The 17,862-nt window shown below is 39.8% G+C and overlaps 4 protein-coding genes across 4 annotated transcripts in view; 1 reads left to right on the plus strand and 3 right to left on the minus strand.

Annotated features, from left to right (window-relative positions):
- Positions 1-17,862, minus strand: part of LOC129756623 (A disintegrin and metalloproteinase with thrombospondin motifs 9) — a 935,923-nt gene that overhangs the window by 615,535 nt on the left and 302,526 nt on the right. The window lies entirely within an intron of this gene.
- Positions 9,021-11,753, minus strand: LOC129756613 (membrane-associated tyrosine- and threonine-specific cdc2-inhibitory kinase-like). Its single transcript, XM_055753526.1, has 4 exons — positions 11,557-11,753; positions 10,848-11,441; positions 9,869-10,776; positions 9,021-9,805 (listed from the first exon to the last, which is right to left on the minus strand). Exons 2-4 carry the CDS (start codon positions 11,424-11,426, stop codon positions 9,547-9,549), a joined length of 1,746 nt encoding a protein of 581 aa, XP_055609501.1. The 5' UTR covers positions 11,427-11,441; positions 11,557-11,753; the 3' UTR covers positions 9,021-9,546.
- LOC129756610 (BLOC-2 complex member HPS5 homolog) lies at positions 12,680-16,251 on the plus strand. Its single transcript, XM_055753524.1, has 4 exons — positions 12,680-13,184; positions 13,250-13,678; positions 13,741-13,887; positions 13,947-16,251. Exons 1-4 carry the CDS (start codon positions 13,089-13,091, stop codon positions 15,777-15,779), a joined length of 2,505 nt encoding a protein of 834 aa, XP_055609499.1. The 5' UTR covers positions 12,680-13,088; the 3' UTR covers positions 15,780-16,251.
- Positions 16,131-16,861, minus strand: LOC129756622 (cytochrome c oxidase assembly protein COX16 homolog, mitochondrial-like). The gene is made up of 2 exons (XM_055753534.1): positions 16,612-16,861; positions 16,131-16,537 (listed from the first exon to the last, which is right to left on the minus strand). The coding sequence occupies exons 1-2, from the start codon at positions 16,710-16,712 to the stop codon at positions 16,342-16,344; spliced, it is 297 nt and encodes a 98-aa protein (XP_055609509.1). The 5' UTR covers positions 16,713-16,861; the 3' UTR covers positions 16,131-16,341.

Raw genomic sequence — 17,862 nt, forward strand, 5'->3', positions numbered from 1 at the left:
AAACAGCCTCTACGCCGAGAAAATTGAAAATTTTCCATAGTATTTACATCAGAAACATTTGGGCGTATGTGCAAGTTGAACGAATCAAAGGACGAAAGAAAAGAGACGAATGAAACAAATTTCCCCTCCAAACGACGAATGTGTTCAGACGTATGAACGATTTATGTTTGAATATGTCGTATGTTCCTATATGATTAAAAAAAAGCTCTGAAAATTGCAAAAAAATAAATTCATCATGTGGAATATCTGACACAATTAGTTTCCATGAATATTGCGTATTTTTTGAAGGGTTATTGGCGAAGGAATAAAAATAGGATTTGAAAAACACTCTTCAAATTTCAGAAGCGTTTTTCTCGGTTCGGTGTTTCTGTTTCATTCGACGTAATGAAAGCTCACGCGAGAAATGATGTTTGTTACTTATCATGCGCACAGCCAGTTTCAATATTTAAATTCGAATTGAAATATAAATTTTATACCAAATACAGCCGAATGTTTTGATAGAAATAGCTGATTTCCAGCAATCTGGATTGCTGATTTCCAGCAATTTGAATTGCTGGAAACCAGCATTGATGTTTGCTGATTTTTCCAGCAATTGGTATTGCTGGAAATTTTGCTGGAAAGTCAGCGGGACAAAAACCAGCAAAATTTTGCTGGTTTCCTGCAAAAAAAAGTTGCTGTGCAGAGAGTGAAAATGTGCTAATTATTGCGAATTGTTGCAATTTGTGAACTGGGTTGGCAGGTGCCCAGATTTTCTGTAAAACACAGACTTTTTACCCTTCGTCCAGATATTGATCAGAAATAGATTTTGACCAGATTTTTGTACAGAGTGCCAGATTTTACAGACTTTCAAAATTGAGTGATAAAATGAATATTCATGTATCGGATATGATCCGTATAAGTGCCAGATTAAACTAGAGATCACGCTTGGAACTGGTATTTCACCAATCATAAATTAAAACTTAATTTTTTAAATTAGATCGTCATGGTTCGTGGTAGGAAAAAGTTTTTGTTATTAAGTTCTCAACTTGAAAATTACCAGAATACAAAACCACAGACATACACAGTAAATTTTTGCCTCGATTTCCAGCAAAAAAATTTGCTGGAAATGTTCAGCAATCCAAATTTTTGCTGGAAACCAGCAATCGGTTTTCAAATTGCTGGTTTTTCCAGCATTCGGTTGTGTTCTTGTAATTTTTGCTGAAAAACCAGCAATCGGTTTTCTAATTGCTGGACTTTCCAGCAATTGATCTAGTTTGCTGGAAAATCAGCAATCGAATTGTCAAATTGGCGTCTGTTTGTTTTCGTACGCTGAAGCAAGGTGAGACTTTATTTCACGAACTTTGATAAGATTAATACAATTATTCTTATTTTCTCCTATATTTTAGCAACGAGACATCAAGCCAAGGGTGAGTATTTAAAAGATAGGAAGATATTTCAAGAAAAATACTAATCAAAACTCTATTTTAGGTGGCGGATGATCAACACCCCGATGTTTGTACATTAAAAGAATATATGATTTAGGGAATAAATACATATATAAAAAATGGAAGAAAATAATTGTTATTTATTTCTTGTCATACCACAGCGAGTATCCAATATTTAATTTAGAATTGAAATATAAATTTGATACCAAATACAACCGAATGTTCTGAAAGAAATAGCTGGTTTCCAGCAATCTGGATTGCTGATTTTCCAGCAATTTGAATTGCTGGAAACCAGCATTAACGTTTGCTGTTTTTTCCAGCAATTTAAATTGCTGGAAATTTTGCTGGAAAGTCAGCGGGACAAAAACCAGCAAAATTTTGCTGGTTTCCAGCAAAAAAAAATTTGCTGTGTACACAGACGTTTTTTTCACAATTGCCCAGATTTTTTATCCTCAACACCTGGCATCCCTGTTTGTGAAGCAGTTGTGGAATTTTGATCATTACACGGAAAAAAATTGAGTAGTCATCCCAAAGACGCTGTCATCATAATTTTACCATTTCAGCGCTATAGTATTTTCAACCACGAAAAGTTTAACATCGATTTTGTGAAAGTGCGCATGAAACAATATTGAAATTACTATGTACCTGGTAATTTTCGATAACTCTAAATGTTTGTTGTCGAAAATACTATGGTCATGATAATTTCATCATAATTTCTATCACAACTACCGTCCGCATAGTAATTTTGACATTGTGGCACCAATTCATATCAAGAAAATAATACGCACATCGTACTTTTGAGAACAAAACATATTTGACTCAAAAACATAAGTGCGTATGATAATTTTACTATGGTAAACATTCTTGTTGTTTACACTAATTCAGGATCATTAATCATCAAACCCGTTTGTAAAAAAACTAATTTTGAGCTGCTTTATAGTTACATAACTTTGAAAATCATTCCAGAGCATCGGAGAACACACTAACATTGACCGACGTGTGTCGGAAGTGTGAATTTTCATGTGTCAAATAATGTCATAATGCATGCATGCAAATAAATAAACAAACATACATAGTAATTTTACTATTTAAATCAAGCTCCTCGCTCCTCCTAATCTTTATCATAACACATACTAGTTTCATCATGAAACATATTAATTTTACTAGGGACGAAGTAAAACAATGCATCATTTCATTGACAATTTTACTAAAACGCAGTCGAATTTACTATGCGCAGCCAAATTGAGCACATGGTAAAATAGCTATGCGTAAGGTATTATAAACAACAAAACATATTTGACTCAAAAATATGGTCGCCTGTTGTTCGTTTAAACCACGGATTTAGTAATTTTACTATGCTTTTTTTGTGTGTACCATTCCAAATGTAAAGAATTCTCTCTCGATTTCAATCCTTTGGGCCAAATGGCTCATTTCAATGAGCCGGTTCATTTGAGCTGCTCAAAATTGAACCAGGTCACCAGCCTTGCCAGATCTACGGATTTGTCCGTAGTTCTACGGATTTTAAGCCTTTTTACGGAGCTACGAATCGATGCTCGAAATCTACGGGTTTTCAGCATTTCCTACGGATTATCGAAAAAATTCAAGGGATTCTGCGGATAAATAAAAATTCTACCTGCCGACCAAAAAAAAGGCTATTTCTATATTTGTTTAACACACGAGAAATCGTATACCGGGACTGCGAGCGCGCCCATCGCCCATGCCGCAGGATAGTAAAAATATATTCCGGAAAATGTTATGTTTTTGACGACGAAAGTTACATCCTTTTTTCGAAGACGCCCATCCCCGGAAACGATCGAAACTATTCCAAGGATTGTTCCACTACATCTCCGAACATTAAATACAAGTTCAAGCATATGTAAGTTTAAGCAGAAAGTGATGCTGCACATCGAGAGAGGTATTTCTAAGCCATGGTTCAAGCCGTCTGGTTTAGCTATCAATCAACATGTCTACCAGAATGAATGTTAGAAGAAAATTTGCATGCCGTTTCTACACAAACATCATGCAGATGGACAAAACCTGTATTGACCGGATAAAGCGTCATCGCATTGCGCTAAAAAAACACAATCCTTCCTGAATACCCATTTGATCCAATTTGTACCCAAGAGTCACAACCCGACAAATCTGCCTCAGTGTCGCCCAATTGAGGATTTTTTCGGAACTTTGAGCTCATTAAAGTACAAAAATAATTGGAGAGCCAAGAACTGCAGCAAAAAATTGATTGGTAAAATCGAGAGATGTATCCACAAAATTGACACGTATAATGCTCCTTTTCCGACATCAAACGGAAGATTTGCCCGAACAGCCGATTATGGACCGTTTTCAACTGTTCCCTTTTTTTTTAAACCTTGTACCTTTAATTCCAATAAATCAAATCTTCTTCAAGTACACTTGACTTTTCTCATAACTTGAAAGAGAAATTCCAAAATTTTAGTTGCCACCCGTTAATCAACAAGTGTTTGGTCCTTTTTGGTCTATGCTATCGCCAGCACCACACTCTTTCTCATTCCCTTCATTTTTTGTGGCAATCTCAAAGTATTGCTGACTGCTATCAATCCACCCACCAAAACCAAGAATTCTCTCCCTCTGTCTCTCTGAGCACTGCACTGGTGTCTCTCATTATAACTCAAATTTACTCGAATTTCCGGCACAATTACACCGTATGTGGTTTCATCTGGTGGCCAAACAATTGTCATCTTCTTATAAAAAAGCGATTTTACAGCATTTAGTGCACAACTGGTGGGCCACCAGGGGTAATTAATTATAAGGCATTAAATTTACCACAATTTCAATCATTGGCTGCACAACTTGCGTGATCATTGGTGTATCTTCCCCATCTTCCTTCTTAATCTCAGTCCCTCGCAACAACCAAGCGAAGAGAACGCCGTTTGATTTGTCGCGCGACATGCTTTACGTTTTCTTGTTTTGTTGCACCACGCACCGGTTCGAGACATGTCTGTGTCTCGCCGCACAGTTGGCTTATTTGTGCTGTAATCTGAAATAATTAAATAATAATAATTATTATTATTTTAAATTTAATATATGTAAGTGTAGAGAAGTTTAAGTTAAGTGCCAAGCCTTAAATCATGGTTTCATAGATTGAATCAGATTCGGGATTTTATAAGTAAATTTTCCCGTCTCATGTCCGTGGTAAACGTTAGACGCGGTACTCTATCATTTTGACGTTGCTGGCAGCAATTGGTGTGGTTGCGTCCAAGGTTACCATGACATCTAGCATATTGTTTGGACGTGTGTCAAGCCCATCTTGTCGCTAAATAGAACGAATTTCATAGACTCCCTTCGGGCCCGAGGAAAATAAGCCCATGTTCCAATGAGAGAAGTTCTTGTCGTGATAAACTTGACATGTTCGAAATATACCTTAGGTATATCATATGTGCTCCATTGGGAAGATAACAACACATAGGGTACAAATGAAAAACAAGAAATAATAGCATAATACAAGGAATTTCTTCATATCATTGATCACAAACCCGAACGATCCTATTTTGTGAAATATTTCTTAGGTATACCCATACCTCAAAGTCTAATAAATGAAATTTTTTGTTTTGCCTTGAACAATGGCCGCCATGACACTTCGTGCCTGAGAAACAAAACATGCTGTTACTAGGAAAAATCACCTGCTTTTACTAATATTTCGTGACATGTGGTCCTTATGAAATTACTATTTTGGAGTAAACATTTTTTGAGGCTTTTAAAATTATGGAAAAAAGTGTTCAGTTAAGAAAAACTTTGTAAACTTTGAGATCCTCGGCCAATTTAGTGGCACTATGACGAGGATTTCTCTTAAGGCGCTTCTTGACGATCTTCGCCATAGCAGGTGTCACCACAGTAGGTCGGCGTTCTCCGCCATACCCTTTTTTTACAAAAGTAACACTTACATCCAATGATTGCTAAGACTTAATGTAAACAAAGCGATGAGGGGGCGTTCAATACTGTTTCGTGTGCAACGAAATAATAACTGTTGAAGTATTTAAAGTAGCAGTTCAATTGCCGGACCCTGTACAGTGTACAAACAGCACCATACACTATGCCACATAGGGTGGTTTGTACATAATATTTCGACCCGGACCGATTTTACTCAAACGTTTGCGCGCTCATTCAAGCAGTGCCATACACGATGTAAATCGTGTTCACAGTGACAAAATGTCATCGAATTCCATCGCATTTGTACATCTGTGGTGTAGTCTATGACTACACAACATTTGTACAAATTCGATGAAATTTTGTCGCTGTACCCAACAAACACTTTTTGCTGCATAAACGCTGAAAAAATATTGTGGTTCAATTTTTAATCAGCATTCTGGCTGAAAGAAGGCATCAAAAATTCACTAATCCACTTGTCTTCAGCCTTTAATCATCTTGATCTGGAGAAGTTATTCAGCAAAAGTCATTAAACGTCAATTGACGGATCAACCCAAGAAAAAACAAAAAAATAATGACAATGTCTGTCAGATGTTTGGCACCCACTTTTTCTCCTCTGTGTTGATTTTTTTTCTTTCCGTTTGTCCCGAACTTTAAATCTCCAGCTTGTTGGTCGCATGCCGCAATACGCAGAACCATTCATGAAGTCTGCGGCGCAATGAAAATTTGTCGATCTTAAGTGACCAAAATGCCTCTCAACCGAAGATATTTTTAAGTATGTGTGAGAGAAATGATATAGTTTTTTACAGTTTTGGGGACCAAAAATCATTTTTTTTTTGGGAAAACCTACTCTTCATTTCAAAATAAAACTAAATAAGAAATCATAAAAAAAGTCATTGAATAAGGAAAACAAAAATTCCCCTCTCATTCCAATCAAGCCGCCAGCATGCAGGGCAGTTTTACCACAGTTCACAGTCTGTCAAATTCCAATGGTAGCGAATGGTTGAAGAAAGGCTGAAAAAGTGTCATGGAAGCAACTCTTCAACTCCTCCCATTGGCTGCACTGAGACTTCTTTAAACGCTGAAACATGGTTACAGTTTGTCTTTATTCAACCAGTAAGCTGAAGAAGCAATTACGCTTTAGCTCAGCTTCTGTTCAGCAAATTGCCGTTCTTAAGCAGCCAAAATGTTTATTGGGTAAACACGATTTGCATAGTGTATGCACTGCTTGAACGAGCGCCCAAACGGTTGGAGTAAAATCGGTCGGGATCGAAATATTTTGTACAAACCATCCTCCCAGCCGGGGTGGAGATGGTTTTTTTTTGTTGCTGTTGCTGTTTTCGCCAGCAATCGTTTGTGTTCGCGTGAAAAATGTTTGTATAGTGTGTGGGCGAGCATAGATCAAACAATAGTCGTGGAATCATCGAATTTGTACAGGCCATTTGTGTAGTCTATGGCCCGCTTGAAAGATTTTCCTTACATGAAAAGGTGTGGGAGTGCACAAGGTAAAGCCACTAGCTCCTCATCACCAAATATGCCACAACTAATCCAAATTATCATTTTACAATTTCATTTATTCAATAGATCGTTTTACTCACTCTAACTTGACATCCGGTGTAGCATGCGCGCGCCCTACTGGTGGCTCCTCGTCGCCTACTGCCACATCTCCTACGATCTGAGATGCAGGCGATCAGAGTGTACTTCTTACGCCTTGAGAACAGCTCATGCTCTAGGGTAGAGCGCGCTATAGGACTAGTGGGCGATTAAAGGACCATACACGCCCCACTTCCTTGGCTGTTTCCTGCTGAGAACCGCTGCTCCAGCGACAAAGAATTCCGCTAGCGATGCGGTGCGGATCGAAATAGCTGCCTTTTCGCCTTCTTGCCTCGCAAAAACGATATCACGGTTGTTTGACAGGAACTCGTTCTGTGATCGGTGAACCAAAGCTGGCCGGATTCCGAAATCGGATCTCTTGTCACTGCTACGGTCGCACGTAGGCCTCTGAAGAGCTCCAACAAGCTCCTTCCCCACGATGACTCTTTTAGCCAGCTGGCGAAGCGTGGCTGGTAGTGTTGCTGATGTAAGGAAAGTGAGTTTACCGGAACCGGACCACGGAATCTGCCGCTTCGATGCTCGTTAGCTACCTGAATGCGGATCGATTGATCGGACCTCGCCCAGGTGGCTGGCGAAGACTGTCACGCTGACACGTGTCGACGTGAGTTGTTGTGGCGTGGCTACCCTTTGCTGCTGGGGAGTAAAGAGGGGAAACAAAAGTGGGAATAGCACCATTAGTTTCGTCAGTGGTTCTCATTTGGGGCCGTTCAAATATTACGTAAACCAATTTTCGGTCATTCTCAACCCCTCCACCCCCCTACGTAACACATTCATCTCAGATTGATCATTCCAAATCCACAAAGCGTAACAAACTCTTACAACCCCTACCATTTACCCCCCCTAAACGCGTTACGTAATATTTGAATGGCCCTTTTTTGGTTTTGTTTTACGGTCTTACCCGATATTGGGGCTGTTGTGAACCGGAGAACTGGTGATCGGTGCAACCCGGAATCAATACCGGAAAATGTTTACTGCTCCTATCGAGTGTCGCGGTGATTTTTAGATGCTGCCGAATGTTCTCCGCCTTCCGGTTACCGTCAAACAGACGATTTCTCGCATGGGTCAAATTCACTGCGCGTCAGCAATTTTCCGCCACTCCGAGAAATGATTTTTTCGTTTTTTGTTTCCTTCTTTTTGACATTTGCACCGTGCAAGGGGTGTTCCAGAATGGTGTGAAAAGTTCCACATTGAGGGAACTTCAGCATAGGTTTTTGAATTCTGTTCTACTGGTGTGTGAAAAATACGTTACTGAATACATGAGTAATAAACACAACAGTTTATATACATATACCGTATTGTTTTTTCACCTGGAGGCAAACTAGAGGCAACCTAGGTTCGCTCTAACTGCTGTCATCGTGCTCATTTATTGCTCGAGAGGCAACCTAGGTTCGCTCGAAAAAGGGACGGAGTCGCCCTGAGAAAAAAGTCAGTTTTGCGAGAAGTTCACCAATACTCTCAACGTTGTTGTCAAAACATTAAACAGCTGTTTTTGGCTGAAAACAAAACAGTTGAAATAATGAACGGGCAAATGATTATTGCCGCGATTTTGAACCTCTCAGTCAAGCAAAATCGTACTATCTGCAGTCCAGTGCAATCCGGACACGAAAAACGGCAATCCGGATGTGAAGAACCGAATGAAGAAATCAAGAAGGGAGAACAAAATGACAGCTGCATGTAAACATTGCGCTCGTTCTCACGCACACCTACGTATGGAATAACTCGAAACCCGAAACTCGCTTTTTTATTCTGACGGTTCCAGAGCCAAATCCGGAATAAAAAAAAAATACGCCAATAGTTTAGCCTTTAAAAAAAAAATTTGAGTGTAAACTGTTGGACTGTTTTTATGTTATTGTTACACAAAATTTATACAAATTTCGAAAAAAACAATAAATATAATGACACGTAATTCTACGTTAATTTGGCGTTAGTGTCTTATACAACCTCTTCAAATTTTAAACATGTAGAAGAAACCACCTCTTGGACTTTTCTCACACAATTTACAACTAGCATGTAAAACTAATATTAAAATATGTAATTTATTGCTTTATGACGATATAGACAATTCTATATAAAATAATTATTTTCCTGCAAAAGTTAAAAGCTAGGCCATGATATCATATATCCGTTTTTCATATGTTTAACACTTCCTACAACATGTTAAAAGTATCATATAGTTACTACTTTCTGCTAGATTATATTATTAAGGAATCTGAATTTTCTTTCTGGAGGCCATGCGTTGATTATAAACACACACAATTCACTTAAGATTTAAAAAAAAAATGGAAAAGCCAAACCACTACACGTTTTTTTTAAATCAAGATATCACACGATTTGAGCTTATATGTTAACAAAAGCTCTAGATGAATTGGTTACATTTTCTATTAGGTGTTGGATTCGAGAGAAGCGTTCATTATAATCTGGGGTTAAAACAAAGTTTATAGAGATTGAAGATTGCAACAAGAGTACGGGTACCGGAATAACTGGTAGCTAAGGAAGAGCACTATTTCAAACGTAAAGTTCTACAATCGAAAACATATACAAGTTACAGCCAATCGCGGGTTTGAGATCTTAGCCGTTCTGAGTTTGTATCTAACATCAATGACTCGAATCAATCGGAGTCGTCCGATTGGAAGAATAGTTTCTTTTTAGTAAGAAATGATGAATCGTTGGCACCATTGGCATTCCCTGAAAAACCGATCAAACCACCACCGGAATTGTTTTGATGTAGGGAACTGTGCCGTGAGTGGGACTGATGGTGATAACCACTATTGTTTTGATGTTGCTGGTTCAATGAACTTTCCGAACGGACACTTCCGTTATTGCTCACATCCATCGTCATTAGGCATTCATCTTCACCGGAATCGAAACTGGAAAACATTTTTGAATATTAATTGGATGGATTACTTTCCAAAATATTAAAGATAATTCACCTCATACTCCGGAACGGCGTGTCGATGTTCTGATTTCGGAAGCTCAGCCTGAGTCCACTGTGATTGTGGTTCAGTGGTGTAGAATTCATCATTCTGACAGTAGGTGTATGAATTGGTACAGTATTGTTCAGTGTGGGAGTGATTTGAACATTGGATCCAGCGCTTCCTCCGGTCAAATCTAGTTCACCACTGGACATTAGCTCATCTTCGTCATCACCGACATCGCTATCGTTGTCGAAGTCTTTCATCAAACACGTTCGAGCGGCACTGTTGAAGGAATGATTGTAGCTCGGAATCTGACTGTCCCTTTTTCTTTTGCGCCCTTCCACTGCCACAACCGCTGGTTTTGCATGCCGAAGTCTGAGGCAACTTGCTATCGATAGTACCAGACTTGCTAAGAAACAACGCAAATTACACAACTTCCGGTGTAAATATGAACGAATGCCACGCACCACTCGCCAACGTTTTCGCTCCTGATGCAAGGCCGCAATTCGATGGTGCTGTAGCAAGGTGTCTACCGTTGGTCGACTCTCCGCTTTGGGACTCATCATCCATCGAATGACATTTTGCAGATCCGATGACAGCCGGCAGAGCAATTCTGGTGGAAATAAACCACTCCTAAGCCTCTGCCACAAGGGTCCATTCGAGGGCAGTTCAAGATTACAGGATAACTCGAGGATGGCGATACCCAAGCTGAATATATCCACGGCCTTCGTATAGCGACCTTCCATCAGTTCCGGTGCAATGTACCGGGAATCGCCTTCCGTGGCGTGGTGCAGATTTCGATTGTTCAGGTCAAAAACTAATCCGAAGTCAGCCAGTTTACAGACACCCTCATCCGTTATGAGGATGTTATCCAGCTTGATATCCAGGTGAATTAGATTCCTATCGTGAAGACTTTTGAGTGCCTAAAATAAAATAAATAAGATAAACGATGATCAATAAATATAGACAATAAAATTTAAAACAAACTACTTACCAGCAGCAAATCTAGCAGAATGGACCACACGTTTTCCTCCGTTATGATACGCTGCTCCCGGGCATAATCCTCCAGGCTGCCCTTGCACAGTTCCATCTGCATGAACAGCCGGTCCTCCTGTTCCCAGGCCTGATACAGCTTAACGCAATTCTCATGTTCACTGAATTGCTCGTAGCGCCTGACCTCCTCCAGCCGTTCCTGACGATAGTGCTCACCCCGGAAGAACTCCTTCGACTTCTTGACCGCATACAGGCACCCGTCCAGTCGACTCTTCACCTTGAAAACTTCCCCGAACGAACCCTCACCAACTTTGGTCAACTGCTCAAAGCACTGTTCATAGTATGATTCCGGTCTGTGTCGTTGATAAATCTGACTCAGCTCGGCTCGCTGATCGACTCGGAACGAAACGACGCTGGCTGCCGTCGATCCCGTACCATTTCTACAAAAGCTAGCATCGAACTTGGGGTACAACTTGGGCGCCTTCGGTGGCCGCGATTGGTTCCTTCGATTTGGTTGTTTGAATGATAACGAAAGATTGTTCTCCTCTAAAAACTCCGGCACAGGAAGCGATGATTTCATCTTCGATAAGATTCCCTGCCAATAAATACAAGTTTTTTCAAGAATAGCGAAAAGTGGTTTCAACGGATATTTTATTGATAAAAACAAAGAACCGAGATTCCGTTCCGAATGTGAGGTTATGTTAACGTACCTGTTACCCACAGAAAGATGCACCCCGAATGCTCAACGGAAACGATAATAACTGACCGCTGTATAGCATCAATTTTAATAGATTAAAATAAAAGAACAACCACTGTTACTGGACAACTGATATTTAAAACTTGAATGCGCCTAAATCACACAAAATTGCAGAAAGAATCGCCAGCTTTAAAATTTCAGTTCAGCAGGACTTCCACTTTTTTTTGTTTTTAAATCGGCTCTCGGCGCTCTTCTTTCTCTCTCCGCGCGCGTGACAAAAGACGCGTTACATACGTTATCATAACAGGGTTTGGCTCCCGGGAAACACGTGTTGTGATTAAGATTTGAAAAAGATGCAAATGCGTGTTTCAATGTCGGAAAAAAGTTTTTAGAACATGTTGGTGATATTGCAGTATAGTCCTATTTGCCGCTAGCAGTGTTCGTGATATTATGCTGGTTGTTTCACCAAAACTTTTCAGTTTTGGAGAAATCAACCTGTAAAACGACCACCGGCTGTCCGTTTTTTGTACCGCGAGTTTTTGAGGTTAATTGTCCCGTCTCATCTGTACACGCTCACCAACGGCGTGTTCGTAAATTGATTTATTCTATCGAAGTGATTTTTTCTATCGATGCTGACGTTCGTAAATTAAACAAACTGTATGCAAAAGCATTGGAAGGTGATTTGACATCTACAAAACAAATCGATGCATCACCCAAACAAATCAGTTTACGAACACGCCGCAAGTGTGCGTAAGAAATGTCACAAACAACTCTATGTAAAAAAAACTGGGGGCAATCAACAAAAAAAAAAAATTTACACACTTTTTCAAAGATTTTTTGTTCGAGCTTGTACGTCTGTTCTCTGTGTATACACTGATTAGTTGTGAAAAAAACTAGTAGAACGATAGACACGAAAGCCTTGAAAACGGTAAAGTGTCTCTAATCTTAATAATAATTATATTTAATAACATAAACCCTGCATTGCACACTCGCAATCTACGGAAAATAACCATAAGTCAAAATAAGCTATCTGCTTGTTATTACAATTCTGACACCAAATAAACGTAACATTATTAATGGAAGCCTCCTTATTTGAGTCATCATCAAAACGTCAAAACTTTGTTGGCCGTCGTCCATCATCGTGAACGCGAGAGTGCCCGATTCGTTTCGTTTGAGTTATCCAGCAGCAAAATCCCATTATCGCCTTTCTTATCAAATTTATTAAGGATTCTAGGTTTGGAAAGTGCTTTCCTATAAATAATTGTCGTAACATTGATACCCTCGACAGTGTGAAGATTGTCCTTCAGGTCGAACGAGCTATGTTTTGTTGCGCCAGTCCATTGCACAATTATTTGCCTCTGATCTTCGATGGGTTTGTCATGTAAGCGACAGTGTTTTCAGTGAAAAAAGCTCATCCCGATTGTTTGGGAGACATCCGGTAGTAAGAAGGAAGTTCCCCGTGGCTGTGCATTTCCAGAAGAAAACTAAGGACCAGCACAGCTAGAAAGTATTCAGCACCCAGCATAAATAACATTATCCATCAACATGATAATGGATGCACTCAAGCATTACGGTTTGGGTCAGCGAACGGATCTCTCCAGAGCCATAAATCTGCCACTTCGGAACACCAAGCGAATCAAGGTAGGAACGAACAAGTTGTCCTTATCAATCGATTATATTTTTCAAATGTATTGCTTTTTTTGCAGTTCACTTGTTTCGATGTTTCCGAGAAGTTTCTTGTTTTTGGAGCCAACTCGGGCAGTTTGTACATCTACGATCGGGCCACCGTCAATTTTTTGTCGATCATTCCAAGCCAGTTGGGTCCCATCAGTCAGCTGTTGATTTCGCGCAACGGCAAACAAATCGCAGTTTCAAATTTGCGTGGCAAGATTGGTGTAGTACTGGATCTGGATAGCTCGGCCACCAAGGAGATCCTCCTGACGGAACTGTCACCTCCGGGTTCGAATGGTGGCTCTGGAGAAACTGATGGGTCATCGTCATCGGACTACCTTCCCCCGGTAGCTGCGTTTGCTTCCGTTTTTGTGACCTGTTTCTGCTGGGGCAATGACGATCGGGAACTGTACTGTGGCGATTCGAGAGGAACCGTTTCGCTTCTACAGTTGTCTCTGTTTATGGTGAAGACTTTCCCGTTTTTATTTGAAGGAGCATATTGATCCAATCATTTTTGTTCTTGCAGGGAAGAAACATTTTGAACATCACTATTAATCCGGTTCTCCTGCTGGAGAATCAAATAGTCCAAATCGATCGTTACAACGATATGTTGTTGGTTTCGACGCTTTCCAAGTGTGTCCTGTGTAATACAGCGCGCGAAGAGTTCAAACAGGTTAGTTTCATCGATCTATGAACTTTTGTCAAGATCGCTACAACTTTTTCCTATTGCAGATCGGAAATCGGCCAAGGGATGGACCATATGGTGCAACCTTCATTGTGGCCAACAACATCGACTCTCCTACTGTTAGTGATTTGTTGGACCAAACCAACGCAAATCATTCGGCTGAGCAACAGCAGTCATCTTCGCCCAAAAGAAGCACAACAATGCCAACGCATCAACAGACCGACGTTCGAATATTCTGTGCCAGGCCCGGTTCTCGTCTGTGGGAAGCCGACATGGAGGGAAATGTGCTGCGGACACATCAATTTAAACTGCAACAGGTTTTCGGTTTCAATCGGCTGCACACAATTCGTCAGCGGTTGCTTTTAGTTCACAACGATCGGGAGCTGCTGCTGATCGATCCGATCGTTTCGAAGGTGGTGCTGCGAATAGAAGATCTCGAACAGGTTGATCGGGTTGCCGTTCTGGGTGATGAAGTGTATGTGTTTGCTGCTGAACAAAAGCTTTTACATCTTAAAATTGATGTCTGTTGGGACGAACGTTTCAAACCCGAAACTAAAAAAGTTGATGGAAAAAAGAATTCTCCGTTTAGAGAAAATGGGGTTTATATTTTGGACCAACTGTTCAACAGTAGCAACGGGGTCACGAAGGAAAGTAATATACAATCAGAAGTTACGATAAAAGAGGCATTGGTATCGGTAGTGAGAGGCAAGTACGGTAAGAACATTCGACAAATGTTTTTAGGCTATGAACAAATCGCGCCAGAGCGACCGAAAACGTTAAACGTTAGCAAGGTTTACAATCATGAAGAAAACTATAGCAATGAGACGCGAGTTCTACCCACCGATGAGGCGTATCTTGCAGAGGAGCACGAAGAAGTAGAGGAACCAGAACCGGTTTCGACCCGACGAAATCCACCAAAGAAAATGTTTTCCATGTCGCTGCTGAGTGATTATCAGCTGGATGAAGATGATAAAACTGTTCGAAATCTGTATCTGGTTTATCGTTCTTCCATAATAAGCAATTTAAATTTCTCCGATCGTTATGCTAAAATATTCGATACCTACGATACCCACGCGATCGTAGGATTGTTGTACAAACTGGAAGGTGTTATGGAGGAGAACAACGAAGAGGATCCTAGAATTAAATGTGTCAAAATATATTTCGATTATCTCAAGGTAGAACTGATTTGGGAAATAGACGATGATTCGAGGGCATACATTAAGGAAAGTTTCATAGAGTATAATCGTAGACTGCTTCAATCGGAACTGGAACAGCTGGAGCAATGCGAATCCTGCGGACATTATTTGCGCCCAAATGCTAGCTGTCACTACGCCGACATTGGGACCACGCTTATGCAGTACTATTGGTCCCGAAAAGAATACCCACAGTGTTTCGAGCTGGTTCAGCAGATTCCGTATCTATGGCATTCTATAACGCGATACTATGTACAAGATCAGCGTGAGGACAAAATGATCCAATGCTTGTGGAGCATGGGCGATTGCGGTCTATTGGAAAAGACCGCCGAAGAAATATTCACCGCTACCCATTGGCGACAGCTGTTCGATGTGATGTTAACCTGCTACAATAGTAATAGTTTGATGTGTTTAAACTGTGATAAACTTTGCACGCTTAACGAATCCGGGCGGAATCTAATGTGGCCACGTAAAGACAATAACTGCACCGGTAGCAGCACCAAAACTAGCGACAATAGTAAAACCTTCTACAGCTGGAACTATATTTTGAACGTAGCTATCAGCAGTGGAACCATCGGTGGAAAAGCACTGCTCAAGCTTGTACAGGGCTATGACGAATACATTCCGATAGGTGCTATTGGCTCAGGCTTTTACTGTAAATGTCTGCTGAATGCTACTACTGATTAGGATACAGCTTAACCATTGTACATAGGCAGATCATAAATAATCTGGTCAAAATATTCATATCGCAGAGTTAGTTTTCAAACTTATCTTAAAACTATTGGTTGCATCTTATTCATGATGCCACTGCGCTAAAGTAGCTAAATTATTTCTATAAACAGATTTCAATGAGGCTTTACGAAAGTAACATACATAAGTACACATCGATAATCCATATCCAAATTAAGTAAACTCGAAACGGTGACGCAGGCGTTACCTTCGTCTATCTGTAAACAGCACCGCCCAAAAAGTAACAATGAAGCTTTCAGTGTCGTTCCGCTTCTAACAGGGCTTTCGTTATTAAAAAAAAAAATCAAATAACTTCAATACGGCATTAATCAAAAACGGATCCATTGTTCAACATAGTTCGCAAATTATGCTTCATACCCACAAATTGAAGGATTGTGTAGCTATTCGCTTATTTTTGCAAGAAATAAAAATATACATTATACTACAGCGCGCGCTCGTTCAGTCATGCAGTCAACAAAACTAGAGAAAACCTTTTCCCCAAAACGCTTTTAACCTGGACTTAATTGGGAACAGCCTCATTGGGAACGGTATCTTCCCAGGGCCGGGGACCGCGCACATTCTGCCAGTTGTCGATATCGATCGTTTTGATCTTCTCGTATTCGGTCTCCAGGGTCACCTCCTCCGCCTTTTTCATATTCACGCCAAATTTTTCGGCCTCTTCCGGCGTGAGTGTTCCTTTCTTGGAGAATGTGTACCTGCCAGACAAAACATAATTACCGGAACATGTGAGACAGTTGTCATAAAATAAGCATCAACTTCATATTCCTACCTCAGTTGAGCAAACTGTTGCAAACCGAAGGATCCTCCGACCATCAGCAGTAAAAAAGGCACCCCAAACCGGAATGATTTGCTCTTCAGGTAGCGCTGCATTTCAACCGGTATTCGAGAAACTCTTTCTCGGTATGAATCTATAGTTAAATCACTGTACTTTGCCCAATTTTTGTAATTTATTGCAATGGAAATGGGATGCACTGCCTATGATTATAAAACAGGCATGTCCTCCGAAGATCAACACACACGATCCTAGCATTGGTTTTCGAGAGGTCGAAAATACTTACATAATTTATGCTTATTTTTTTAAGTGTGAATATTTCGAATGATTTTTTTTTTTTCATTTATTTCTTTAATTTCATTCAACTCGTTGAAGGTTTAACAATTAAAGTTGCAAAATCAAATTTCAACAAAACTAGAATACGATCTTTTGGAAACGTATTCATGATTTTTTGTTTACTGTTTAATTGGCAAACAAAAATTCATCAAACAAAACTGTCAAGATAAGTGCAACTCTTGAGAAAAGGGAGGAAAATTCTAGCGTAACATTTCATAAGGGCGAAACTAGCAGTAGCTCGAAACGAGAAAATCGCGTTGGAAATTTCGGAACATCTAATCAAATCCTATTTAAAAAATCGACCACTTTTTGTTCAACAAAATCAAAAAAAAGTGCATTATATTCACTTATTGTTCGTTGATTATCAAAATCTTTAACTTTTTTCACTAAATTTCAGAGATTTTCGAGTTTCGCCTATGTTTTCGATTTCAGTTACGCCTGCAAGTTTCGCCCAATTGATCGGCCGTTTTTGTTTTGGTTTTGAAGCTACGCCCATTGGTCTCACACGCAAAAACTAATTAGGCCGTTTTGTCACACACACGCTCGTTTTCATCTAACCATATTTGGTTCAAAAATAACCATTTTATGACATTTGCCTCAGAACTACCAATATGGTTATTTTTTATGAATTTTTCCATAATAAATTTCAACCATTTTGGAACTTCTCGGGTATAAACCAGAAAATGGTTGAATAATTTGACGTCTTTTCATCGCCATTTTGAAAGCGACCAACATCGCAGCCGAACGCGTATTTAAAAATCTATTTTCCCTCGTAGCTCAATCAAGTTTTCGAGTTAATCATATTGAATCCTTAGGAGATCATGAAAAGTAAGTAATTTGCTGTAAATTTTCGTCATAACAATAATCTTAATAATCAACAATTGAAAATTTCAGGGCACCGAATGGATTCAG

Source organism: Uranotaenia lowii, chromosome 3 (genome assembly GCF_029784155.1).
Source record: "Uranotaenia lowii strain MFRU-FL chromosome 3, ASM2978415v1, whole genome shotgun sequence".
In the NCBI taxonomy this organism is placed as follows: domain Eukaryota; kingdom Metazoa; phylum Arthropoda; class Insecta; order Diptera; family Culicidae; genus Uranotaenia; species Uranotaenia lowii.